General features: G+C 47.4%; 2 protein-coding genes and 1 pseudogene across 5 annotated transcripts in view; 1 reads left to right on the forward strand and 2 right to left on the reverse strand.

Annotated features, from left to right (window-relative positions):
* The window catches only part of LOC149750172 (uncharacterized), a 55,668-nt pseudogene extending 29,204 nt beyond the window's left edge, over positions 1-26,464 (reverse strand). The window contains exons 1-2 of the transcript XR_016391825.1: positions 26,357-26,464; positions 1,379-19,753 (exon numbers count right to left, since the gene is read on the reverse strand). The product of XR_016391825.1 is annotated as an uncharacterized LOC149750172 (transcript). The remainder of the gene's footprint in view (positions 1-1,378; positions 19,754-26,356) is intronic.
* LCTL (lactase like) lies at positions 14,568-26,910 on the forward strand. The gene is made up of 13 exons (XM_022579848.3): positions 14,568-14,685; positions 15,096-15,259; positions 15,860-15,947; positions 16,256-16,365; positions 17,017-17,145; positions 17,248-17,343; positions 18,727-18,781; positions 18,877-19,038; positions 22,231-22,505; positions 23,218-23,344; positions 23,518-23,717; positions 24,596-24,659; positions 26,308-26,910. The coding sequence occupies exons 1-13, from the start codon at positions 14,568-14,570 to the stop codon at positions 26,421-26,423; spliced, it is 1,704 nt and encodes a 567-aa protein (XP_022435556.2). The 3' UTR covers positions 26,424-26,910.
* Positions 19,766-27,165, reverse strand: part of ZWILCH (zwilch kinetochore protein) — a 46,904-nt gene continuing 39,504 nt past the window's right edge. For all 3 annotated transcript variants that reach the window (XM_022579846.3, XM_022579845.3, XM_022579847.3), the window contains one exon: positions 19,766-26,584. The gene's annotated coding sequence lies outside the window, so the exon portion shown is untranslated. The remainder of the gene's footprint in view (positions 26,585-27,165) is intronic.

The following is a 27,165-nucleotide window of genomic DNA, read 5'->3' on the forward strand; positions in this document are numbered from 1 at the left end:
TATGTTAGAAGGAAGGTGATGGGTCTCACCCATCCTCAGACCTGGGTGTGCGTCCTCATCTTGGGCCTGACCTATCTCCCAAACTCACCCCATCACCTCCCACCACTGCCACCACCGCCACCATGGAGAGGTGGGCTTTAGGACCTGTGGGGGGAGGGTGCCCTCTGCAGGCTGTCAGCCTTTCTTTCTGGAAAACAGGGCCAAAGGAAGCCCTGGATTTGATGATTCAATCTGGGACAGAGCCAACTGGAGTGATCCTTATCTCGCCATGTCTGTTTCCAAAACACCCTCCAGATTCACCGTCATTGATCCTGAGCCCTCCTACCATACTAGGGACCTAGGTGGAGGTGCAGAGGGGTGACGGGGGAGGGGAGAGGTGGAGCTGGCCCCCTCGCCCTTCCATGGGAGCTTAATGGAGTTTGGAGCCCAGAGGCAGGCCTCTCCCAGCCTGGCCCGCTTCATGGGGACAGCTTCCAGGCTTAATTCCCACTCTTCAAGGCCATTTCAAGGCCGAAGATTTTTGCAACACCTCCCTGGGTACTTCAGCCAGTGATGCTGGGCTCAGGCTGGGCATCTCCCAGGGCAGAGGCAGAGAGATGCGCCCACCACCTAACTGAGCTTGCAGCATCAGCGTGTGTCTACAGGGGGCGTGAGTGTGTCTGAAAAACCAGGAAGGTGCCTCAGGGCTAAGGAGTAGGGCTACGATGCCCAGTTCATTTCTATTTCAGAGAAACAGCAAATGATATTTTTAGTATAAATATGTCCTATGCAATCCTTGGAACATACTTATGCTAAAAAAGTATAAGTTGCTCATGTGAAATTGAAATTTAACTGGGTGTTCTACATTTTTATTTGCTAATTCTGGCACCCCTCCTTAGAAAACAAGTCCATGTGTCTGTGTGACACAACATTGTTAGTGCGACTGTGTGAGTGTGTAGGGGCCATGCACAAACCCCAAAGTCACCGTGGGAAGGAACACATGGAAAATGCTACCACAATGAAGGCCAGGCATGAGGCGCGTGCCTGTCAGTGAAAGGGGGTGGGTTAGCCCATGTGGACCCAGCCTCGAATCCTGGGCCTGTAACCCAGAGATTCTCAACCTTAGTGGGGCCCCAGGGTCCTCTAGGGTTCAGATTCCCAGAACTACCCCTCCACACACAAGCACACCCCACTCCCAGATTCTGGCTCATTCAGCCGGGGCTGGCAGCTGGCTCCTATTTCTCACATACCATTCACTGGGTTGCCAGTTTTGTCATCAATGCCAGTTAAGGCCTGGATCTGGGCCTTGAGGAGTAGGAAGCAGGCAGGGGACTTCCTCAAAGGTGAGTGATGGGCTCAGACCCCCAGTGGCTGCACTGGCTGGGGCCCGGCTTATCTTCTGAAGTTGGCAGTCCAGCTTCCTGGACAAAGGCCATCCTCCATCCTCCTGGTGGTCTCCTGCCTCCCTGTGGAGAGGAAGATTCTAGCATGAATGATACTGTTCTGATGAAGAAACTGAGGTCACAAGACAGGGCCAGGACTGGAACCCAGCTTACCTGAGTGCAAGCTGATGGAAGGACCAGGCTCCAGTGTGATGTCCACCAGCCCCAGCCTGGGTCTCCTCAGCCCCCTCCCCTCCCCACCAAGGAAATGACCGCCATTGGTTCTGTGTCTCCCAGCCCGGCCAGGCCCCATTTCAAACAGCCTGTGTGCTGTCCCTTCTCAGCCCATGTGTTCCAAGCCCCTGATCACCTCCTCCTCCCCCGCTCCTCTGTGCTAAGTAATGTTCTGCACACTGGCTGTCCCTGCTCTGACCGCACCATGTCAGGATGACTGTCTGTGGCTCCCTCCACAGCTGAGTGCTTTAAGGGTCCAGACCCGGTCTCCTGCACCACCGCGTCCCTCGGCACGGTGTTCCGGGAGTGTTTGAGGAATGAATGGGGGGAACTGGTCTCATCAAGTGGCCACCAGAACCGACTTCTCACGCTGTCCTCAGGTGCCTGAATATCAAGAAGCCCAGTAGCGGCAGACATCATCTTCCAGGAACCTAGGTCTATCAGCTGTAGGATGCGAACGCCTTCTGATTAGAAATGAACCAAAACAATCACACGTCAGTACGCGCTTACGTGGCCACACTGAATGAGGCCAAGTCCTTAAAGTTCAATGGAATGGATATTTAAACATCTTAGGGTCACATAGAATTCAGAGGCCTTAGGGCTAAATGAAAAATTCTATTCGTATAGAGTTATTAGTTTCCTATTGGTGCTGTAACAAATTATCACAAACTTAGCGGCTTACAACAAAACCAATTTCTTAACTTACAGTCCCAGATAACACAAATCCCAAATGGGTCCCACAGGACTAAAATCAGGGTGTTGCAGAGCTGCATTCCTGCTGGAGGCTCTAGGGTAGAATCTGCTTCCTTACCTCCTCCAGCTTCTAGAGCCATGCTGGCTCATGGCTCCCTGCCAGCCAGCAATCACATCACTCCAACCTCTGCTTCTGTTATCACCACTCTCCCTCTGACTCTCCCGCCTCCCTGTTTCTCTTATAAGGACCTGTGATTACATTGGCTCCACCTGGATAATGCAGGCTAATCTCCCATCTCAAGATCCTTAACAATCATGTCTGTAAAGTCCCTTTTGCCATGTAAGTTATATATTCACAGGTTCTGGGTGAATATGGTTAGGATATGGACAACTTTGGGGCAGTGGTATTATTCCGCCCACCACACCCAGTTTAACAGTCAAAATGCAATCAGGTTATCAGCCTGAGAGGGGAGCTGCACCAGAACTGGGAAGTGTGTGTAAAATTTGGCACCAAGGATACGGGCTACTTGGGACTTCCCTGGTGGTCCAGGGGTTGGCAGTCCGCCTTCCAGTGCAGGGGACGCAGGTTCGATCCCTGGTTGGGCAACCCGGATTGCACACGCCGCCGGCCAACTAAACCTGTGCTCGGCAACTACAGAGCCCGAGCGCCACGGCTAGAGAGAAGCCCGAGCGCCACAATGAAAGATCCTGCATGCCGCAACTAAGACCTGATGCAGCCAAAAATAAAATAAATAACTAAATAGTTAAAAAAAAAAAAAGGATATGACCTACTTGACCATGACATTGATATTAAGAAGTAATCTGTATATGTTCGGCACTTATAATGCTTGTAATGTATAAGATAATTCGGTCTTTTAGAGTGACGGCCTTTAACCATTGAAAGTGTAAAACTGAGTAATTTAAACTGAGGGTTTTAAGTTGAACGCTTAACGAGTTTATATACAATACTAGAACCTATAAGAGAACTTTAAATTCACCATATTTTAACTTTTACTATTATTTAATTTAGATTTTTTTTTATGAGTTTAACTTAATTGGTTTTGTAAGGATTACTTAGTACTCAGGAAGGAAGCTCTTCTTGGTTAAGTTAGAAATGGAGTACTGAAATAGGAAGTCTCATTGTTTTTTTTTTGTTTTTTTTTTTGTGGTACGCGAGCCTCTCACTGTTGTGGCGTCTCCCGTTGCGGAGCACAGGCTTTGGACGCGCAGGCTCAGCGGCCATGGCTCACTGGCCCAGCCACTCTGTGGTATGTGGGATCTTCCCGGACCAGGGCACGAACCCGTGTCCCCTGTATCAGCAGGCGGACTCTCAACCACTGTGCCACCAGGGAAGCCCAGAAGTCTCATTTTTAAACAAAGTTTAAAATACTTTAAGATATTTGATTGAGTTTATACACTGGACCAAACATTATTGCAAGACCTCTAAAAGGAGGTTGTTAAAATTTGCTGCACATAAAGAGAATATCAAGATTTGCAAGCTGAACTTAAAGTCTAGAAGGAAACCCCTAGTTTCACTTGCCCTTTAGCTAGAGGGGAGAGGTGTTGCACTGGGCCAGCCACAAGAGCCTGAGGAAAGACTATAGTGAGGTCCCAAAGAACTGCATAGACCCGGGCCGTCACATCAGGCAATACTGGATGGATGCCTCTGGCTGCATTTTTTTTTTTTTAATTCATATTGGTATTGTTGTTTTGAATTTTTTTTTAATTTCAGAAAAAGCAAATAAGTACATTTTTATGTACATTTTTTTCATCTTTTCAGTTTTAAAAAAATGGGGTACAGTTATAGGATCAAAAAATTTAGTAGGAACACTATCATGTTAGAATTGAATTGGAGAGGAACTTTACTTTCCGTAAAGGCAGATTTAGGTGACTCAGACCCACCTTGCTAATGAAGGCAACTTAAAAAAACTGGCCATGGCCCTTCCCTCCCTGGTGGCGCAGTAGCTAAGAATCCGCCTGCTAGTGCAGGGGACACGGGTTCGAGCCCTGGTCGAGGAATATCCCGCATGCCGCAGAGCAGCTGAGCCCATGTGCCACAACTACTGAGCCCATGAGCCACAACTTCTGAAGCCTGCGCGCCTAGAGCCCATGCTCCACAACAAGAGAAGCCACCGCAATGAGAAGCCCGTGCACTGCAAAGAAGAGTAGCCCGCCGGCAGCAACGAAGAACAACCAAAAATAAATTTTAAAATTTTGTTTTGAAAAAGAGTAAGGGTGGGAATTCCCTGGCGGTCCAGTGGTTAGGACTCAGCACCTTCACTGTCAAGGGCCAGGGTTCAATCCCTGGTTGGGGAACTAAGATCCCACAAGCTGCGCGTGGCGCGAAGAAGAAGAAGAAGAAAAAAGAAAGGATAAGAGTGAACCAGAAACAAACTGACCTTCACAAGTTCTATATTCTGGCTTTGATTATCTGGGTAAGTCATGAGCTCTTCAGCCTTGAAACTGGACTGAGGTGATCCTGGATGCCTGGCAGAAGCTCACTAAAATCCTAACTGAAGGACAATGACATCCTTTTAGGCCTCAAGTAATTTTTTTTTTTTTTGTCTGAATCTCTGGGAGTGGAGCTCAGGTGATTCTAAGATATAACCAAGCTTAAAAACCATCAGACAAGCCCATGGCCCATAGCTGGTGGGAAGCAGAGCCAACACAAGAATTCCATGTCTCAAGGGAGTGCTCTTTCTTTCATCCCAAGAATTGGGGAGTCCCTCGACCACTGGCTCTTTGGGGTCCCACGAGCTGCAAGGCAGTGCTGGATGCGTGGGCTCCACAGACAAGTCTTGGCTTCTGTGAGGCCAACATGCTTCCTCCTTGTCCTTCTTTGACTCCAGAACTCGGGCCCAGACAGCTAAAGCCTAGGGGAGAGCGGGTGACTCAGACACTTCCTGTTTTCTTGGCTACAATGACAAGGGGATGGAGACAGCCCAGGCAGGGTTCATGGCCTAAGAGAGGGGTCCTGGAGAGAGGAGGAGGTGGGAGCTGAGGGCCCCCTGCCGTGAGATGTGGGAGCAAGCCGGGCAGAGCCACATGGGGTGGAGATGTGGTTGGCTGGGTGGCCAGGTCAGCAAAAGAAGGAGGATTGGGGACCAGCTTTTCTTAAAATGTGTAGATTTTCTGAGTCCTTAGGGGTTGAAGGAGAGACCTCCGCTTCTGTCTGGATGTTTGGTTCAGGCAAGCTGGGAGACTGAGTACGTCAGGAGGAGCTCTACACAGGGAGGCAAAGGACCTGGGTTGTCCTGTCCCTGCCCTGCCGTGAATTACTGTGGGACCCCCAGCACAGCCCTGGCCATTCTGAGTCCCTGCTTCCTCTTCTATGAAATGGAAAGGGGCTGAGCTCTGAGAGATCCTGAGAGTCTAAGAAAAACCCTAACCTCTCTCAGCCTTCAGAGCACTGTGCAGGCTCTGGGGGACTCTTCATGGACGTGATTTTGATTTCAACTTGCCTACCCTGAGAGGTAGGAGGGGAAAGTGCTATCATTACCTGATGGCTATTGGAGTCATAGATGACCAGGAAGACCAAGAAAGATGTGGCCAAGGGCGTGTGGGAACGGGGACCTGGATGCTCCTGGTGGCCCAACTTGGTCACTCCCTTCCTTACATGACAGCAATTTGGGGATGCTTATGAAAAACGATACATATTGGAATCTTGGCCTCAACTATCTCCCTGCTGGGATCATCCTCTGATCTGGAAGTGATCCTAAATTCAGGAAAGGCATGTTGGAAAGGAAGATATTCACTAAAGTGGATTTTGTATTAATGAGAAGTTAAACACAGCCCAGACATCCAGTAATAGGAAACTATAGGCTGTAGAATGTGTATTAGGTACCTATTTCTGAGTAGCAAGTTACCCTCAAACTTAGTGGCTTAATTAACAAGAATTTATTATCTCAGAGTTTCTGTGGCTCAGGCATCCAGGCCTCTGGGTCAGGGTCTCTCAGGAGGCTGCAATCTAGGAGTTGCCTGGGGCTGCAGTCATCCCAAAGCTTGGCTGGGAGAAGATCCACTTCCAAATTCACTCACATGGCTGTTGGCAATCTCAGGTCCTTGCTGGCTCTTGAGGGAGACATCAGTTCTGTAGCTTGTGGGCCCCCCTGTGGCACGGCTCACAATATGGCAGCTGCCTTTCCTCAGAGCAAGTGAGTGACCTGGGAAGCACTCAGTCCTCCTGTGACCTGACCCCGGAAGTGACCTCCCCTCATTTCTGCTGTATTCTCTTCCTTAGAAGTGAGTCACTAGGTCTAGCCCAGGTTCAAGGGGAAACAAAAATTACACAAGTGTGTGAATACCAGGGGACTGTAGGGGAGGGAAGAATTCTCCTGACCCTCTTAAGGTCCCTGGATGGATCTGAAAATTAAACTGACAAAGGCAGATGAACAAGAGAAGAGCATGCAAATGTATTTAAGTTTTACGTGACACAGGAGCCTGCATAAGGAAATGAAGACCTGAAAAAAGTCCTGAGTGTTTTTACGTTGGGTTTGATGAAGAGTGGGCACCTTTATAAACTATGTCTTTTGCTTTTCTACACATGAATTCATTTATGCATCTTTTTCCTCCCAGTTATTTATCCTCTAAACTTAAGTAACTAATTTTCTGCCCCTGAGGGCTGAGGGGCTGGGTAGGAAGGAGTCCAGGCCTCACATCTGTCCTTAAGCCTGTCTGAGCAATAAGAAGGTATAAATTCTCCCACTGAGACAGCCTCAGGGATGTGTTCCAGGCCAATTGGAACCATTTCTAATCTCATTGCATATTCCTGGGTTTATTGGAACCTGAGGAGTTGCGTTTGGGGGTGATCCTGAGGGCAGCATTGTCTGGGGAGGATTTGGTGTATAGGGGGTGGTAAGGATTGGACAGGCAGAGGAAGGGACCCAGAGAAAAAGGGGAAAGCTGTTGACACAGTGGAAAAACACCTGAAAGTTGGAGTCTCAGACCCTGGTCATGCCAGTCACTTGAGTGTGACTCCTTCGAGCCTCAGTTTTCTCATCTGTAGAATGGGATGAAAATGAGTAACATGGCCCTTCCTCATTCAGTAGGGTTAAGTGAGATTGATTATGCACAGAAATCTACTCTGTAAACTGTAAAGCTCTTGACCAGTGATGGTTTCCTCAGGGATTACCTAGAGCAAACATACCCGCCTCTTGCCACTGAGCTCCCAGCAGGAGTCAAGTCCTTCCCCAACCATGGGCAGAAGGCAGTGTTGGCTCCCACATTCTGAGCTACGGTTCCATCTCATCTCTAACTGGTTATGTTGGTTAAATATTGGTGTTGAATATTCTTCAGTTAAAAAGAACGAGGTTAAAAAAAAAAAAAAAAAAAAAGAACGAGGTTACCTCTAGAGAAAGACGACTTGGCAACATCCATCGAAAGATCAATTGACTCAGCAATTCCACGTTTAGGAATACACACACGGGTATGAAATTACATGAACAGGCATATTCATTGCAGCATTTTTGTGAGATCAAAGCATTGTAAAGAAAAACAAATGTCCATCCACAGGCGACTGGTTAGGTCAGTTATGGAACATCTATACAATGGAATGCTGTGAAGGCATTAAAATGAATGAGGCAGTGCTGGGTGCACTGATCCAGAAAGATCTCCAACATATATTATAAAATGAAAAAAAAAAGCATGTTGCCAAACAATATTACCAATCTAGCTCTGCTAATGTAGAGCATCAAACAAAACCTCTTCTATGTACCCAATTTCCATGAAAATACAGAGAAAATGCAGGGAGGGACCGTGGCCAGTTGTCAGAAGTGGCCACCTGGGGGAGGGATGGTGGGAGAAGGGAACAAGGAAAAGGGGCTTACCCTTTTTTACTCCATATATTTCAGAGCTGGTTGCCATTTCTTTGCAATGTGAATATATTCATATGTTTTCTGTATGGTTTTTTAAACTTAAATAAATATATATATATATTTCTATTTATATATGTAATATATAAAAGCCTTAGAATCTTTCACTGTCTTTGAAATTTTGGATCCCTGGCGATTGTTTCAGAAAACTTCTGAGCCCATGTTTGGAATTTGTGGGTACTTCCTCCTTAGGAGGGAGTCGCCAGCAGGGCTCCGTAAGACCCTCTCTGTAGATGGACCGAGGCTCCCCTTTTCCAAGATGGCGCCTCATCCCAGGTGATGTGCTCTGTGTAGCTCTGTCAGACCTGTCAGACCAGGACCCCAGACCTCCCCCACCAAGCCTGCTCCCTGCCCAGGGATGATCCCTTGCGCTTGCTCTCACACCTTCTGTGCAAGGATGAGGGAAAACAAAACCGAACCAAAAAAACCCTTCATTCCTTAAACAACTAGTATTCAATGCTGGATAAAAACAGAAAAGATTAGAGTCTAGTGAAGAGACGGACTCCAAGCAGTCTCCTAAATAGGAGTGAAATGAGGTCTGCCACAGATGCTCTGGAAGACAGACTCAGAGAATGTTCTGAGGAGAGAAGAGCTGCGGAGGTTTCTCCTCCATTTTTACTGAGACTCCTCCCCTCTCCACACCCCACATCCTCACCCTTGCCGCCCTCCATGACCTGGAACCTGAAGGGTTGTGTGGGAGGTCTTCGGCAGCTGGTCCAGGGGCTCCCCACGAGCGAAAATGAGGGGAGGAAAATGCGAGGCAGGACCTGGGAAATCACCAGCAGAGAAGCCCAGACCAAAGAGCTCCGGTGGGGAAGCGCTGGCTGGCTGGGCAGCTTGGTCCCGGACACGTCACCATCATCATGGCTTTTTCCAGCCCTCCAAGACCACTATTCAGACCGCCATGCCCTCCCAAACTTCCGCCTGCAGGGGTCCCAGGCAGCAAGGCCACTGGTGAGTGGGCTCTTTGGGTTTGGAATTGATGGTTTCACTGCCAATGCCAGTGTCTGGACCAAGAAAAGAATTCTTCGTATGTGTGCCCTCCAACACTGTGTGTGTGTGTGTGTGTGTGTGTGTGTGTGTGTACACATGCATACTCTACACACAGGTTCATACTCTGTGGATAGGGTATCAATTCATTCCAGATTTACTGGAACAGCCTCAATTTCACATATTTGGCCACCACAAACCATTGAAATATCTTGAAAATTCCACTATGATTATGCAGAACTCCTTCAGTCTTGTTCCAAAAAAAGGATTTGAGAACCAGCTTGTAGAGTTGTATATACCTCAGCAGGATTTAAAAATAACAGACAAGGAAATCGCAGAGAAGGGAGAGTAAGATGACATAGAAACGCATAACATGTCCTGTACACATGCTGGAAGCAGGCCACAAATGTATCTCAGAATTTCCAAGCAGCCAGAAATCAGAGGGAAAGAAGATGACATGGATTCCTGCTTCTGAGACCCATGGGAATTTCCCCCAAAGTCCTCAGAAAGATGCAGCATGACTCAGTTCGAAAGAAACAAATTCATGTTCCATATCTTAACAGTGGTTTGGTTACACGTGACTGCAGTTGTCAAAACTCACAGAAGAGTGCATTTAAGATTTGTGAGTTTCACTGCAAGCAAATTTTACCTCGAAAACAAAAGAACCATAATATAGTTAATGATATGCCTACCGAAGGGTTTAGGGGTGAAGTGAACTGACACTCGCAGCTTACTTTTGAAATGCATCCAAAAAGTAAGATGAATTGCTGGGTGGAGAGAGGAAAAGAGGGATGGACGTGTGATGAAGCAAGTATAGTCTCAGTGGTGGGCACAGAGTGTGGGCAGTATACACTTTCCATTTTTCTGTGTTTGCACATTTTTATAATACAGGGTAGGGGCTCAGAGAAATGAAGTGGACCTTGGAAGTTACCATCAACACTCGGAAGGTAAAAGGCCCTGGGTTTTGTTCACAGAGCCAGAACTAGCAGCAGCCCTCAAAATCTGCCGACACCCTAGGCACCTTGCCCTCAGGCAGTGACTGGTGTTCTGGGGAGCGGAGCTTTGGCCTCAACGGACAGAGAGGCCTGGCTCCTGCAGAGCCCACAGCACAGAGGGATTTTGGCATCTCCCAAAGCTCTCCGATCATGGAAACCCCTTGTCAGAACATCAGGGAGCGTCTACCCTCTGAGGCTCTGTGCCTCGCCCAGAGGGCCCTTGTGAGTGGCAGAGCTGGATTTCAGCCTTCACAATATGATGGCATTGATGATGGAGATTGTTTTTGTTTTTGTTTTTTGGCCGCACCACGTGGCTTGCAGGATCTCAGTCCTGGGACCAGGGATTGAACCTGGGCCACGGCAGTGAAAGCGCCGAATCCTAACCACTAGACCACCAGGGAACTCCCACAGAGATAGTTTTGGGGCTTTTCTCTCTGCCAGGCACTGCATGAAGCATTTACATCTATCACGTCATTTAATGCTTAAGTGTGGCGAGCGGGGGCTACTCTTCATTGCGGTGCGTGGGCTTCTCACTGTGGTGGCTTCTCTTGTTGCAGAGCATGGGCTCTAGGCGCCCGGGCTCCAGTGGTTGTAGCACGCAGGCTCAGTAGTTGTAGCTCACGGGCTCTAGAGCGCAGGCTCAGTAGTTGTGGCGCACGGGCTTAGTTGCTCCGTGGCACGTGGGATCTTCCCGGACAAGGGATCAAACTCGTGTCCCCTGCGTTGGCAGGTGGATTCTTAACCACTGTGCCACCAGGGAAGTCCCTGTCATCCCCTTTTATATATGAAAAATGGCTCAGAGAAATTCAGTAACTTGTATGGAACACTCAGCGGGCAGATGCTGAGCTGGGGTTCAAAGATGTACTTGACTCCAGAGACTCTGATCCTAACCACCGCCCTCTTCCGCTCCACAGGCCACTCTCCTCATCCCTCCCACCTTTCCCCCACTCTTCTCCCAGTGGTTTGTCACAGAAGGACTTGTCTGCTCCATCCTCAGAAGAAAACTCAGGAGAAAGTCTGACTCAGGCCCATAGTGCTCCTTATAAACCAAGCACCCCACTCCTGCCCCTGTACTCCTGCTTCCCAGGACAGCTCTGCACCCCAGGATGGGCTCCTTTCCCCAAGAGAAAGGAGACAGACAGACAGACACACACACACACACACACACACACACACACACACACACACAACACCAACCAACACCTTGATGGGCTCAACCAGCCCCACTCTGATCCCTGCAAATCCCCTGCCTCCATCCCAGCCCAACTCCTGCAGAGACAAGACAACCTGAAAACAGCCTGTCACCTCTTTAATGAACCCAGAGCTGAGGAAGACTCCAGACAGCTGGTAGCCAGCCTCCTTAGAGGAGGAAATGAAGGCCCAGAGAGGGGCAGTGGCTGGCCCAATGTCACACGGCACTAAACTTTGTCTCCTGGGACTTGTCCCCTTAGCTCCAGGCTGGGCAGGGCTGAGTTGGGCTGCAGAGCTGGTGGGAAGAAGTGAGGGTTGGATGGGGCCTAGAGGCCCCTTCCTCTCCAGAGAGAAAGGTTAGCTCCTAGGACCAGGGAATAGAATGGCTGGGCCCTGCAGTGCCAGCAGGGATAGTAGCTCTCATTCTAGATAGGGAGAGAGGAAGTGCCTGTCACTGGAGCCCACGGCCAGTTCCTGGCGACATGGATCCCCAGTGTCCTTCCCACGCCAGCCCCTCGATTCCCTCGGAAGTATCCAGAGGTACAGAGCGGGCTGAGCTGAGCCTCTCCCATGCCCACACCCACTGCGCCCCTGTGCCTTGGACCCATCAGTGCTCCCAGGACGGAAGACCAGACATTTTGCTTTTACCAAGTCCCTTCCTAAAAGTCATAAAGCTTAGACTCTGGCCTGGGCCCTACAGAGGCTGCTGGCAGAGGGACACCCCACTCTGCAGCCCCTTGCAGGGAGAGAAGAGGGGGAAGACAAAGAGGCCCACCCATCCCCCAACACGCCTGCTCTTCAGCCAGGCCTGGCCTCCAGGGACTTTAGAACACCCCACCCACCCAAGGGAAGGGTTCTACCCTGGTTGCTCCAAGCCTCCAGCAGGGCCCAAGCAGCCCTGGAGTGGGATGGGGTTGGGAGGAGCGAGGGTGGGTGGTGGTGGTCACCCAGCTGTGAGGCCCACATCCTTCCAGCTTGGAGCCTGTGGAGGAGAACGGGGATCAGACGGTGGAGACTGGGTCTGCAGTCAGACCCCAAGCAGCCCCTGGCCAGGCCAGGCTGACTAGCCCCTCCCTCATCACAAACACTAGGCCCCTGGCTCTGAGAGAAGGAGGCATTTTTCACAGATGACATCAGGTCTTAAAGTTTTATGTTTCCTGCCAACCTCAGCCTGGAGAGCAGAGTCCCCAGGGCCCACAGGCCTGGTGGGGCAGGTAGCAGCGCCAGTGCAGATAACGCACCACTGGCCTTGGACTCTCACGGCAGTCCACCCACAGGCCGCGAGGGTGACGTCCAGTGGTCTGCTCACCTGAGGACGCAGCCCTGCCTGGTCACTGTAGGACAGATGCAAGAGGAGAGAAGATACCAAGCTGCCAGGTCCCCCAACACGCCTCAGAGCCTTTGCTCACGCCGTCCCCTCTGTCAGTTCCCATGCCCTACGTGCTCCACGCCATCTGGCGAGTGCTTCCACATCCTTCAAGTATCTTGTCCAATGTCCCCTCCCTCCCTGCGCCTCTATAGTGTTCTGTCCATCCTTCCATTAGAGCCCTGATCCCTGGCACAGTGTTTATTTTTGATTGATTGATTTGATTTGATTTTTGCACAGCGCTTAAAACCACCTTGCTTTCACACTCCCTCTGGCCTCCCTGTCCCGCAAGATCCCCAACCCCTGGAGGACTCAGACCAGGTCCCACCTCACTCTGGCAGAAAGAAATTAATCCGCCACAAAGGGGTAATAAGACCTGTCCCGTTAAGGATCTACGGTGGGGCTTAGCTGAAGGCAGGGAGGCTGAAGGTTGAGTGAGATGCAGGGAGCCGCAAGTGGGGGGAGGGAGGGGAGGGATATGGAGAGGTGAGGGCACTGTAGTGAAGGGAGCACAGTGGGGGCCTCCTTGGCAGCCTGGGTGGAGAGCAGGAGGCACTGAGCTTCCAGGGAGGGTGTGATCTAGCTGCCACTTGTGCTTTTTTTTTTTTTTCAATATATCTTTTTTTTTTTTTTTTTTGGCCATACGGGGAGGCTTGTGGGATATTAGCTCCCGGACCAGGGCTCTACCGACCCAGGCCCACAGCAGTGAAAGTGCCGAGTCCTAACCACTGGACCGCCAGGGAATTCCCCAGACAGTCATGATTCAATGAGTGAGTCAGTAAAGGAATGAATGAGGGATCCAAAGAGAGGAGGGTGATGTGGGAGAACCAAATTTACCTTCTCCAGTGAACTTTCTCTGGCACAGAGACAGATGCCCACACACACTACTCCCCGCCCAGCCACCACCTGGAGTTTCATAGGCTGAGATGGGCTGAAGGCAGCACACTGGGCCCAGAAGGGACCAGGGGACTGGGTCACTGCTCCTCTACCCTGGGAGGGGGCTGACTGGATGCCCCGGGCCCAGGGCCAAGCTCCCTGGCTGCTGACTCAGGACCCGCTGGCCAGCTCAGCATTCCTGCCCTCGCCACTGAATTGGGGCTATTGAAGCTCTTTGTAGGGGGGGTTAGGCCACTGGTCACGCCCCCAACCAGAGCCTTCTCTGGGCTGAGGCTCTGCTCTTGTGGGGGGGGGGCGCACAGGCCCTGAGGGGGTCAGTCTGACAGTGCTCTGGCCGCCAGCTGCTACTCTGGGGGTGTCTGGGACCGAGGACAATCCTGGGTAAGCTGGCTAGGCTGACATCAGAGAGGGGAGCCCAGGGAAAGGAAATTGCCCTGACCCTTAGGACAGAAGACCCTGGGATGGTGACCCTGCTCATGACCCCCGGCTTGGGGAGGGGTCTGGCTCTTTGCATAGGCCACAGTGTGTAGGTGGGGTGCTGCAGGGGCTCTGTGGGTTGTCCTGCCAGCCCCATCAGACTGGAGTGTCCCTAAGGCAGAGTGGTTTCCCCATCAGACTGAGGCCATCACAGGGTATAGGCTGGGTCTCCCCCATAAGATAGGGACAGGGGTGGTTTGAAGCATTGCCTATCAGACCCAGAGTTCCCCACGCCCGGTCTTTGTCCTCCTTAGTGTTTAACTTGGGAATCATATCTGGAGAACAGCCTCAGCCTGTGCTGGTGGGTCCCAGCAAAGCCAGGGACTAGCTGACCCCAGAAGAACCAACGCTTCTCTAGATAAAGCGCCTCCACCCCGTCCCACCTCCTCCCCTCCGTTTTCCCCAAAGCCAGGATCTTCCCCCCCAAGCCCTGGCTGCATGGGCCTACACCTGTCAGATGTGCTTTTTCAGGTATGGGGGAGAGCCGGGTGCCATGAAGCCAGTGAGGGCTGTCACTCTTTGGTGGGTGCTACTGCTGGTGTCCAGGCTGGGGGCCACCATGAAGGAATCCCTAGAAGAGGCCTCCTTCTACTATGGAACCTTCCCACTTGGTATGTCCACTCCTCCATTGGTCTGTCCATCTGTCCATTTGTCTGTCAGATTGCCTACCTTGGCTGACTTGTCAAGGAGCTTGGTGTTTTAGCTTCCTTATAGGTAGGATGGGGAAAATAACTCCATGTAGTTGTTCCGAAATAAAAGAAGTTCCTAACAGAATTTTTTTTAAGTTACTGTATAGATAGTAAATGCAAATCAGAGCTAAAATGGTACAGATAAATGCTTTTAACGAATTGTGTCTCCCCCCTCCCCCCGCCCTACCACACATGCTCCCACTCCTAGGGAGACAGCGCAGGCTGCTGGGGAGGGGGCTTGCCTTGTGGCCTGGGAGGCACAGCCCAGGGTCCCAGTACTGGGTGGGGAGTGGGAGGGGACTCAGAGCCCAGCTTGGGGTCTCCATTTGCAGGCTTCACCTGGGGCGTGGGCAGTTCCGCCTTCCAGACTGAGGGTGCCTGGGACCAGGACGGGAAAGGGCCCAGCATCTGGGACACCTTCACGCACAGTAGGAAAGGGAATGTGCTTGGGGAGGAGACTGCAGACATGGCCTGTAACGGCTACTACAAGGTCCCGGTGAGTGATGGGTGTGCATGTGTGTGTATGATTGAGCATCACCTAGGGAGAGGTGGGAGGTGACAGACATATTGGGGGAACCCGAGTGACAATGTCAACCAAGTGCTCTGCTAAACATCCCCAATCCCAGTGCAGCTGAGCGGGGAGGGGTCGGTGGTGACTGGGGCTTGGGGAGGGAGTGCCAGGATGTGGGAAGGTGGATGAAGGAGGAAAGGAAAGTTGGGCCCCACCTGAGCCAGTGCCTTAGTCTAAGCGATGGGCAGCTGAAGGGCTGAGGCCATGACCCCAGGGCCTACAGGCCACAGTAGCCTGAACCCCTGGTCCCTGCATGGGAATGGGACCCCTGTGGGAAGAGCGGGACCAGCTCATCCTCTGTCCCTTTGCTCAGCACCCACTTTCCTCTCTGGATTGGGGATCCATCACCCTGATGGAGTTCTCAAAGCATCCTCATATCCTGCATTTTACTTGACTCCTGGCATAGCCCCAGGAGTAAGCAGGGGCAGGTGGCGTCACGCCTGTTGCGTAGATGAAGAGTACGTACAGGAGGGGCCTTAGTGGGGTCCGGCTGACCCTGCCCTGCACCCACCTCTGTCTGCACAGGAGGACGTCGCTCTGCTGAGGGAGCTGCACGTCAGCCACTACCGGTTCTCCCTGTCCTGGCCCCGGCTCCTGCCCACGGGTGTGCGAGGTGAGCTAAGGCCACACTGCCCCAGCCCAGGAGTGGCCCCTTTTGGCCGTGCTGGCTTTGTGGGGACACCAGAGAGTCCTGGGCGGTGAGAACAGCCCATGAGCACAGTTTCCCTAGCAGCAGCTCTCACGGGTTCTGCAGGTAGCTGGGCTCCCAGCAGTAGCTGTTCCACCATCTGAGACCCGAGTGCTGGTGGGCTGAGGGCGCCTTCAGGCCTACAGAAAGCTCCAGGGCCCAGGAATAGTGCATTCAGAAGGTCAAGGCCAAGGTCCTTTCTCATCAAGTCCCCACTTTTATTTCGCCTTCAGCTGACGGGGTGAACAAGAAGGGAATCCAATTCTACAGTGACTTCATTGACGCCCTTCTGAACAGCAACATCACCCCCATCGTGACCCTGCACCACTGGGATCTCCCACAGGTGAGGCTGTGCAGGCTCAGAGGCCCAAGGAGAGCTCAGCTCAGCAGGAGGGAGCCTGATCTGGGCACTTGGGGTTGCCAAGGTGGAGGCAAAGCCTGGGGTCTGGGCTCTGGCTCGGGACAGGAAGATGGCAGGGAGTGAAGAAGAAATCTCCCAACTTACCCACGGCGGGGAGGTCCCACTGGTTTAACTGACGTTTGTAATAAGTGGTAAGCGCAGATTTTGATGTTTTCCAAAACATTTGGCCTGGAAACGACAACTCAGACTATAAAGAAAGAAGCATCTTTTGAGTAAGAGTTGATGGAATAATGAGCAAGTTTGTTTAGCCTTTTCTCCCCCAGGTTGTTAGAACTGTATGTGCTCATATACGAGCGCCCCCTCCCAAGCGATTTCCATAAAGCCTCAACATGCTTAAGAACCTCACAGTTAGACATCACTATTCAAGCAGTTTTTTTCATTCGTTCAACAAGGCCCTGTGGTATCACAGCCCAGCTGGCAGAGGAGCCGCTTATGTACCTCTCTGTGACACAGGGTGGTGGGAGGTCAGAGGACAAGACATTGGCTTCAGGGAGGTGATGGGGAGAAGATGGAGTACTATCCATGCTTTAGAGGGTGGGGCACCTGCTTCTCTCTCCACCCCTCTGTTTGCAGCTGCTCCAGGTCAACTATGGCGGGTGGCAGAATGTGAGCACGGCCAACTACTTCAGTGATTACGCCAGCCTATGCTTCGAGGCCTTTGGGGACCGGGTGAAGCACTGGGTCACTTTCAGTGACCCTCGGGTAAGCAAGGCCCCGCTCCAGGTGGGAAAACCCACTTTCCAGGCAGGAGTGTACCCTGTCACTTCTCACGGGTCCTGTGGTCCCCACTTGCCATCCCTGCAGACAATGGCAGAAAAAGGCTACGAGACGGGCCACCACGCACCTGGACTGAAGCTCCATGGCACGGGCCTATACAAGGCAGCACATCACGTCATTAAGGTGAAGTGGGTCCTTCCGGGAGTGAAGGCTGGGTTCAAGGTGGAAGGGTGAGTCCCGGTGACAGCTGAGCCCACCCCAGGGCCCAAGTCTGAGCCCAGTCGTCTGCCACCTCACCTTAACATGGTCCCCTTCCCTTCCATGAGGATCTATGAGGTAGTGTCCTGCCATCCAGGACTCTGCTGGACACTGCAGCCCAGATGACAGCGTGACTGCTCCCTATAGTGCTTGCAATCTAGCCAAGGGGCTGGAGCACATGCATGTGAAAACTTGTCACCTACAGGTCTAAACTCTTTTGTGAGGAACGGTGACAGGAGGAAGTGGGGGGATGACAGTGAGCTAGGGGCTAACATCTTCAGTGACCGAGCAGAAGTAACTGGAGGTTGGTGAATGACAGCAGCAGGAAGGGGTTAGGAGTGCTTGTCTGATAGCATGGACTCCAAAGGACCTGGAGTTTTTGAAGGAGGGAAGAGAAGTCGTTTGGAAGCCGCAACAAAGAGCAAGACAGGCACTCTCCTAAGGTGTGTGGGGTGTGAGGGGAAAAAAATGGCGTCTGCTGGAAAGAGCTGCCGTGGCTGCGGTCTTTAGGGGCAGTCAGGCTCAGTTAGGGCAGAAATTGAGGGGGACATTGAGAGGAGACAACGACGGGCGAATTACAAGGCTATTGGAAAGGCTTGAGAAGCGGGGGGTGGGGGGGTTGGTCACATTCCAGGACATATATGAGGGTCCAGGTGATGATGACTGGGGAACAGGGGTGCGAGGCATGTTGGCCCCAATGGACTCTCAACAGAAGGTGGACAATCTGATCAGGCGGGCAGGCAGGGGATCACTGGGGACATACCAGACCCTCAAATTCATGTCAGCAAGAAAACTTTCTCATCTTTCCCTATTTGGCTTAGGGTTTCTTAAACTGTGACTATTTAAAGGGCAGGGCTCTGAATGTATCAGTGGGTCCCTGGGAGAGAACATGGAGAGAAGGCAGGTTGGCATATTTTGGATTCTGTTTCTCAAGACTGTTCCAGATGCCTGGTATTATATTTTCCTAACTTCCTGAGCACCTATGCTGAAAGCACTGCCTAGTTACTACAGAGGACGACCAGGAATGAAACAAGACACGTTAGCAAAAATCTTAGTAACAGTAAATAACACAGAGTGGTGGCTTATGTGTTTATGCCAGATTTAGAGCAAGTTTCCTCCACAGCACAAAGAAAATGGAGGTCAGAGGAAGGGAGACTATGGATTAGGCTAATCAAGGCTGGACTCATGAAAAGGGTAGGACTTAAAATGATCTCTAGAGTTAGGAAGGAGAGAAAGGCCACCTTGGGTTGAAAGGGAGGAGAGAAATGAATGAGGCAGGCATCTCCGATGGGCTCCTTTCTCTTCCAGGCCCATGCCCAAGCCTGGCACTCCTACAACAACACATGGCGCAGCAAGCAGCAAGGTGAGCCCCGCCACCATGTGCGCTGAGAACAGACGGGTGACCAGAGGAGCAATGTCACTCTGTGTGCCACCCCCTTTTCTCTCTCTTCTTATAAGGTCTGGTGGGGATTTCATTAAACTGCGACTGGGGGGAACCTGTGGACATTACTAACCCCAAGGACATAGAGGCTGCCGAGAGATACCTACAGTTCTGCCTGGGCTGGTTTGCCAACCCCATTTACACCGGTGACTACCCACAAGTCATGAAGGACCATATTGGTGAGCCACGTCACGTTTTTAAGACTCCAGATACCACAGCAACAGTATTGAGCTCAAGTGAAATGACCAAAAGGCAGGGGGATAGAAGAACACACTGGGTTGGTTTGGGTGAGGCACTCGAGGGATAAGCCAGCTCCCAAAGAATTTAGAACTGGTTATTCAAACTGGGAGGGTGGGGGACATCCAAACAAATTCCTAGACCTGGAAATTGAGAATTTCAGAATCCAGGGGAAAAAACTTAGCAATTCTCTAGGCTGCTCTCTTTTGTGTTCTGTTCTCCTGTCTCCTCCCCACTCCACTCCATCCAACTGTAGCGAAGTAGGAGTGAGAAGTCAAAGACACAGTCATGGGTGGAGTCAGTCCTATTGCTGGTTCTTTCTGCCACTTGAGAAATACTTTCCAAGCTCTAGTTTCCACAGTGTCAGAGAATAAAGACACAGCTCACAAGGCTGTATTAATTTCGACGCTTTTAACTGCCACATAACAGAAAACTCCAAATAAAATGGCTTGAAAAGTAGGGGATTTATCATCTCACCTGAAATCCAGAAAAGGATAATCCACAGCTAATTAATCCAGCCCTCAGGGTTGTCTTTGAGAACCCAGACTCATTCCATCTTTCCACTCTGTCTGGCACTTTTAGCTAGCTCATCAGCCATTCCCCAAGGCCACAAGATGGCTGTAGCAGCTCCAGGCATCACCTTTACACATCAACACCCTGAGGCAGAAAAAAAGGGAATAGTACTATCATATCTGTTTTTAAGAACAAGAAAAATCTTCCCAGGAAACAGCATCTACTCCCAGCTGACTTCCCGCTGTGCCTCAAGGGAGAGAATTGTCAAATGCCCCAAGGTGCCCTAGACCACCAGGGCTAGAGAGCCTCAGAGCCTGGGGAGGGGTCAAGACTCCCAGAAAGGATGTGGCCCTTTGGAAGGGGATGAGAAAAGAGGGCATGGAAGAAGACAGGCATGGGTCTACTGGGTAGGCAACCAGCAGTGTCTGGCCATAGGAATCTAAACATATAACTGTGATTTAGAGGTATCAGCCCACACCTCCCTAAAAAAGACAAGGATAACAGTGAAATAGGCTATATCTCATACATCAAGGCTATTTTAGATGTTTGACTAAGAATGTTTCAACATTTCAAAAATTTCCCTTTCTAAAGCACCATTTATCAAGACTTGTCTGGAATAGGAGGCAGCAAGTTCTAATTCCAACTCTGCCACTAACCAGTGATTCTAAGCAAGGTGCTTCACCTCGTCCTGTCTGTCTTATCACCTAAAAATGAAGGGATTAGACAGAATAATCTCTAAAAATCTTTTGACAATAACCAGTTCTGTGACATGTTCTGTACACATACACTCAAAATCTTGAGAATGATTTCCTCAAGATGCGTAAGGAAAAAGCCCTCACAATGGGACAATGCCCATATGGAACATTCCTACAGACACACCCCATCATTCACATGCTGTTTGCTCTCTTGGGACCCTCAGAGGCCACTGCAGGCACTACAAGATTGTACTAAAAAGCCAAATTGATTACCTATCATAGAACAATTCTTGGGCTTAAAGCCAATAATCCCAGACCCCACCAACTCCAACTCCATGATAATTCAAGTGGGAACAGGGCTCAATTTTTCCCTTATACAATGTGGAAAGAAGGATCCTTTAAGTAGTTTTTTCTTTTTCTTTTGTTTCAGCATTATTAAGTATAACTGACAAATAAGACAATTAATATTTTCTTTAGTAGTGAAAGCATTCTGCCTGAAATCTCATTCACAAATTACTTCCAGGCATCTCAGAAGCACCCCTTCATTCACAATAAATATATGAAGAAAGGTAGTTCTAGACGAGTGCTGTCCAGTAGAACTTCTGGTGATCATGGAAATGTTCTGCATGTCCCCTATCTGTGCTGTTCAATATGATAGTCTGTAGCCATTTGTGTCTATTCAGATTCAAATTAAACAAAATTAAAAATTCAATCCTTCAGCGTGACTGAGTTGAAGCTGCAGTCACATTAGCCATATTCCAGTAGCCACATATGCTGAATGGCTATTGTAGTAGACACTACAGTGACAATTCCTGTGGTTTTACTCAAGTTACTACATGTAACTGAAAGTAATAACATGCTAATAATTTAAAGGAATTTAATAATGCAATCTTTTCACTCATTTAATCTAAGCCAGCAGTCTCTTTGGAAACATTTTTATGGCTACATTTTAGATCAACTCATAAAAATGTTACTTCTCTTTATACATTGATTTAAAACTTTTTTTGCATAGATTATACAAGGACATGTTTCACATGTTTTGAAGTACAAAAAAGTGAAAAAATTTAAGCTTCCTTCCCTCCCCCACCCACTGCTCCTATCCTCCCCAGAAGGAAGTACACTTCCAGAGATGCATTGTGCACGTGTGCGCAAGAACACTGCTGCTCGGTATGTGTATATACTTGCATGTACTGTATGTATGCAACACTCTGCATCTTTGTTTCACTTGAGCATCCGTCTTGGCACTCGTCCTTGTTGTGTATGAAGCACTGCCTTATTCATTCTCATGGCTGCATAATGTGGTACTGATGGATATCCCATCATGTTTTTAACCAGTCTCTCCTGACAGACCTTCAGGTTGCTTCTAATCTTTTACTACTCAATCTGTAATGAAGATCCTTGTACATACATCCTTTTACATGAGTAAAGTGTAGGATAAGCAGATTTAGAATTGGTCGGTGAAAGGACACACGCTTTTACAATTTTGAAAGATAGGACATTGCCCAACACAGAGGTGATGTTAGCTTACACTACAACAAGGCCTGAACGTGACCGTGTCTCTCCCCAGGCTACCACTGGCCTCCTCCAGTTCCCTTCCCAGAGGCAAGCAAAATTACCAATTTTTGATGTAAGGAATAACCTAGTTCTTTTTTCCAGATAGCTACACAATTGTCCACACACGTTACTGAGTAATCTGTAAAAATATTACTTTTAAGCAACATAAACTTAAAAATTTTTGGCTAGCATTCAAATGTCAAAATTCCAGTTTGAAAGGCTAAGGTCATAATTTCCACACAGATGAATTCCAAAGCCCAGGATCTGGATAACAGCTTTCATGTCAACATGCCAGTATCATCATGGTACATGACAAGAGAATGATTGTGAGAAAATAAAACTTGGTTAAATTCTATTTTCTTCTCTCATTAGGAAGAAAGAGTGCAGAGCAAGGCCTGGATATGTCGAGGTTACCAGCGTTCTCACTCCAGGAAAAGAGCTACATTAAAGGCACATCTGATTTCTTGGGATTAGGTCATTTTACGACTCGGTACATCACAGAAAGGAACTACCCCTCTCGCCAGGGGCCCAGCTACCAGAACGATCGTGACCTAGTTGAACTGGTTGACCCAAACTGGCCTGATCTGGGGTCTAAATGGCTACATTCTGTGCCATGGGGATTTAGGAGGCTTCTCAACTTTGCTCAGGTGATTATTACATTAAGCTAAAGGACATTTTTTACCTGAATTCATGTTCTTATAGTATAAGCTCAGGTGCCTACATTTTAAAGTTAATTTAAAAACCCAGTTACTTATACTTCAGAAGCTACTCGATATAGGCCTTAAAGAAAGACTAAAAAAGAAAGAAAGAAAGAAAGACAACAACGAAAAAGACTAATGTGGACTTCTCTAGTGGTCCAGTGGTTAAGACTCGGTGCTTCCATTGCAAGGGGCACGGGTTTGATCCCTGGTTAGGGAAGTAAGATCCTGCATGCCGCACTGCATGGCCAAAAAAAAAAAAATGATGAATGCCTACTATGAATAATCATATATATAGATCATATACATGGTTGTTATACATTATATAAATTATACTCATGTAATATAATATGCACATATTTCATATGACTATATATGTATATATATATACATATTTATATATAAAACTTTAAAATTCTTATCTCATATTTAGTTATTTTGCTGCTCTTCTCACCTGTACTGGAATATGTGGGAAAGAACAAGACCTGAAGCATATTTTCTCTAAAATGATGCTTTGTCAAGAAATATATTCTTCTATATGAACTTGCCTCCTGCCTACACTTCTCTCTAAATAAACATGTTAAGTGGCATCTACTAAATGCTAAACACACCCAATTAGAATATGGCAGCTTTCAATATGTGTTCCCATGATTCCTTTCAGACTCAATACGGCAATCCACCCATATATGTGACAGAAAATGGAGCATCTCAAAAACTACACTGTACCCAATTATGTGATGAGTGGAGAATTCAATACCTTAAAGGATACACAAATGAAATGCTAAAAGGTGAGATACAAACAGTCTTCACATATCTTTCTATTTAACTTGGGCAAAATCTGATAATACACGATTGACTAAAACGTTTTTCTAAATCTCATAGATGAAAACATTTAAGATTATCTTCGCAATACTATTTTTCCAAGAAAATGAAATATATTAAAAATGGAATGTCTTTGCAGCTATCAAAGATGGTGCTAATATAAAAGGGTATACTTCCTGGTCTCTGTTGGATAAGTTTGAATGGGAGAGAGGATACTCAGATAGATATGGATTCTACTATGTCGATTTCAACAAGAAAAACAGGCCGCGCTATCCAAAGGCTTCAGTTGAATATTACAAGAAGATTATCACTGCCAATGGGTTTCCCAATCCTCGAGAGGTAGGAATAATTATCAGTGTTACTCATTCTGGATTTTAGAAGAGCTAGGTAGCTGGGGTGTAGAGTTTGGCAAGTGGGCCCATTGTTTCTTTCCCTTTCACCACCTCTCTGCTTGTTTGCTTAGAATGGGGTAAGGACACTGTAAAATGCAATCCTAGCACACAGAGCATTAAGGGCAGACTAGGGTTATGCAGGAGTCCTGTTTACTTTAGGTTATGACAGTCAACAGAAACTGTGATTTAAATGTTATCCTAAATGTTGTATCTTAATGCAAACAAATACTACCTATTCTTCAACATACATGAAAAGTTAAGTAAATTGAATATATAATGACCGTATAATCTTCACTTCTTTTCCCACCAAATTGTACAGTGATACAAATGCACTGGTGCCAAAATGAGATTAAAAGTAATCATTAAAAAAATCCTTTAAAACCTCCCATTTTCAATAACCTACAAATTCTTCTATCAGCTCTCTATTCTGTATGCTGCTGCACCTAATGGCAGGGACTATAAGTTGTAATTTAGAGTGTCTTAATTAAAAAAAAAAACTCATTTGTTTATCCACATTCTTTAGAGTGAGCCTAGTGGGACTATAAATAGAAGCAGTGACTGATAACTATCAGGTATTCACTAGTTTGCATTACTAGAAAAGACAGTAATTTCATTATTAGAAAAAGATAGCTAGATTATAAGCTCGAGAATAAAAACTGTTCTTTGGCTCCCTCACAATGATGCACATAGGCATTCAATAACTATTAACTGATTTAAACTACGAGCAGATTAAAAAAATATATTTCTTACCCCATATTATTCCAAACATGATTTCAAACAGCAAAAAACTAGTTTAAGACAACTTATCAAGTGGGTTTTTATTAGGTGGAAAGTTGGTACCTCAAAGCCTTGGAAACTTGCTCTATCAACAACCAGATGCTTGCTGCAGGTGAGTTTAATTCTTTGATAATTAAACCATGTAATTACGTATGTAATGGTATTACCAAAATCTCAAAATGTGGACCCACCTTAAGTCAATCTTCCAAAATCACATGATTAGAAATGGACTTTCCTTTACTTTGAAGCAATGTCAAATTTCTATCAGCACTTAAAATATGTTTTAAAAATCTACCATGGAAAAAAAAAAAAAAAAAAAAATCTACCATGGGCTTCCCTGGTGGCACAGTGGTTGAGAGTCCGCCTGCCGATGCAGGGGACACGGGTTCGTGCCCCGGTCCGGGAAGATCCCACATGCCGCGGAGTGGCTGTGCCCGTGAGCCATGGCTGCTGAGCCTGCGCGTCCGGAGCCTGTGCTCCGCAACGGGAGAGGCCACAACAGTGAGAGGCCCATGTACCAAAAAAAAAAAAAATCTACCATGAAAAAGAAATATCTACTCTAGGTTGATTCTGAATCATACTGTAAATTTATAAATCTACTATTGTGTTATAGTGGGCTTTGTTGGAAGGAGGGAGAAATTCAACCATTATACCAAATGGAATGAAGAAAAATCAAACACTCTAGATATTATATTCACTCATTCAGCAAGTAATTATGAAGCAGTCACTATTGACTCAAGGGTGTTTTAAGCCCTGGGGACATAGCAATAAACAACAAGGTCCCTGCTCTCACAGAAGGCATTTCTAATGCAACAGGATCTAAAAGGATCAGAGATGTAGAACAACCAGGATGTAACCATGCATCAAGAAATGCCAAAGCATATCATTTGTTTCTTTGAATTTTGTCTTTCTCTCTATATAAGGGCAACCAGAGAAATACACTTCCTGTTTTAATGAATTCATCTTCCATGTGGTATCAGAGGTGGAAAATGCTAGACCAAATCCTACCAATTCAACTATTTTTACAGGCCCATATACCACTGTCCCCTCCCGCCTCATCTAAATAATCAGGCAAATATTAAAGATGTATATTCCATTAAACTAAAATAAACTTAATGTAGAGACATGATGTAGAATTTACTGTTGAGCCCATGAGCTTCATGAGAATTGGGCCTGTGCCTTATTTATCTCAGTAACCAAGGGTGCCTGGCACAAAACTTAAAAGCAGGTATTTCGTAAATGTCCACTACAACGTTAACGCACTTGAAATATGCTTATCATTTAACCCTTAAAGACTGTTTAGCTGTGTTAAGAATGACCATGAAAATTTTCAATGCAGAAATTCCTATACCTCTTAAGATATACAATAAACATTTTTGAAAGGATGCAAATGTTTTCCAAGGCATTTTCTTTCCTAAATCCCCCCAAAGAGAATTATAGAAACTGAGGAATATTGGCTGCTAATATTCTGAGTAAGCACTAGCATTGACATACATTTAGACTTTATTACAGTACCTATGGAAGAACCAAATTTAAGCATTCTTAATCCATATTTTCTGAAATATCTTACAAAGCCCTCACATAATTTTTTTATAACATTTAATTTACCAGGTTCTCTTTTATAGCAAATGAGAATAATTAGCAAGTGTGATGATGCCATTTTCCAAGTTTATCCAGACAACTGAAGCTTTCAGGATGAAGCTGCATTTGCCAAAATGACCACATTCTCATCTGCCATGTTGCTCTCTCCCCCTCCGCAGAGCCTTTTCTAAGTTACATGCAGATCATGACGGAGATCATGGTACCTACAGTCTGCACCCTCTGTATACTAATCGCTGCAGTTCTCCTGATGCTTCTGCTGAGGAGCCTGAGCTGAGACAGGGTCATCCATTTTGTAGCTGCATCTTTCACAGAGAACCTTCGGGATCTTCTTCAGGATCTTCCTCCTTTTGCTCCTTCGAAGGTTTACATACATCTGTTTTCAGGTTCTGTGATAATTACCTTCCCACCACCTCTCTCTCTCATTTTTGGCTTGAGCTGGGATTGAAGAATTAGAAAATAAAAATAAGTGTAAATGAAATAAAAATCACCTGTAATCTCACCCCTCTCAAAGTCAATGTTAATATTTTGCTGTATATTATGCATTGATTTTCATTTTGCAAAAAGGGATCACAGTGCACAAACTGTTTTGTAACTTATCTCATTTTAAAATCTGTCTGGAAGTATTATTTTAATGTAGAAATGATTGCCACGTTAGCACTGCCCTACACATGACGGACAAAAACAATCCTTTAGATACAACAGTCCTTTCAGACTGTAAATCCTATCAGGCAACCATGAAAAAGCATTAGGTGGGTACCAAGTAAATGAGCATATATATTTTTCTAAAAGAAATTTTCTTATGCTAAATACCCTTTACTCAATGAAATACCTCAAAGAAATATTATATATTGATTATTTAATTTATATATCTTCTCTGTAACTAAATATTCTGTTTTTTCTAAGTCCATTTTATTCTTAACTATGCTAAAATGCTAAAATTAATATCCATCTATTTGGGTACAAAACATGGCTTAAGAGAAAGAATGATGTTAGGCATTTTATCCATTATCTGATTC

This window comes from Delphinapterus leucas, chromosome 2, assembly GCF_059928025.1.
Source record: "Delphinapterus leucas isolate spDelLeu-1000000601 "Yukka" chromosome 2, BTC_Dleu_Yukka2, whole genome shotgun sequence".
NCBI classification, from domain to species: Eukaryota; Metazoa; Chordata; class Mammalia; order Artiodactyla; family Monodontidae; genus Delphinapterus; species Delphinapterus leucas.

Excerpts from the sequence above, each read along its gene's own strand:
- LCTL (XM_022579848.3), top strand. The coding sequence starts at position 14,568 with ATGAAGCCAGTGAGGGCTGTCACTCTTTGGTGGGTGCTACTGCTGGTG. Across the intron at positions 14,686-15,095 it reads CTATGGAACCTTCCCACTTG|GCTTCACCTGGGGCGTGGGC; the intron begins GTATGTCCACTC and ends CTCCATTTGCAG. Across the intron at positions 19,039-22,230 it reads AGTCATGAAGGACCATATTG|GAAGAAAGAGTGCAGAGCAA; the intron begins GTGAGCCACGTC and ends TTCTCTCATTAG.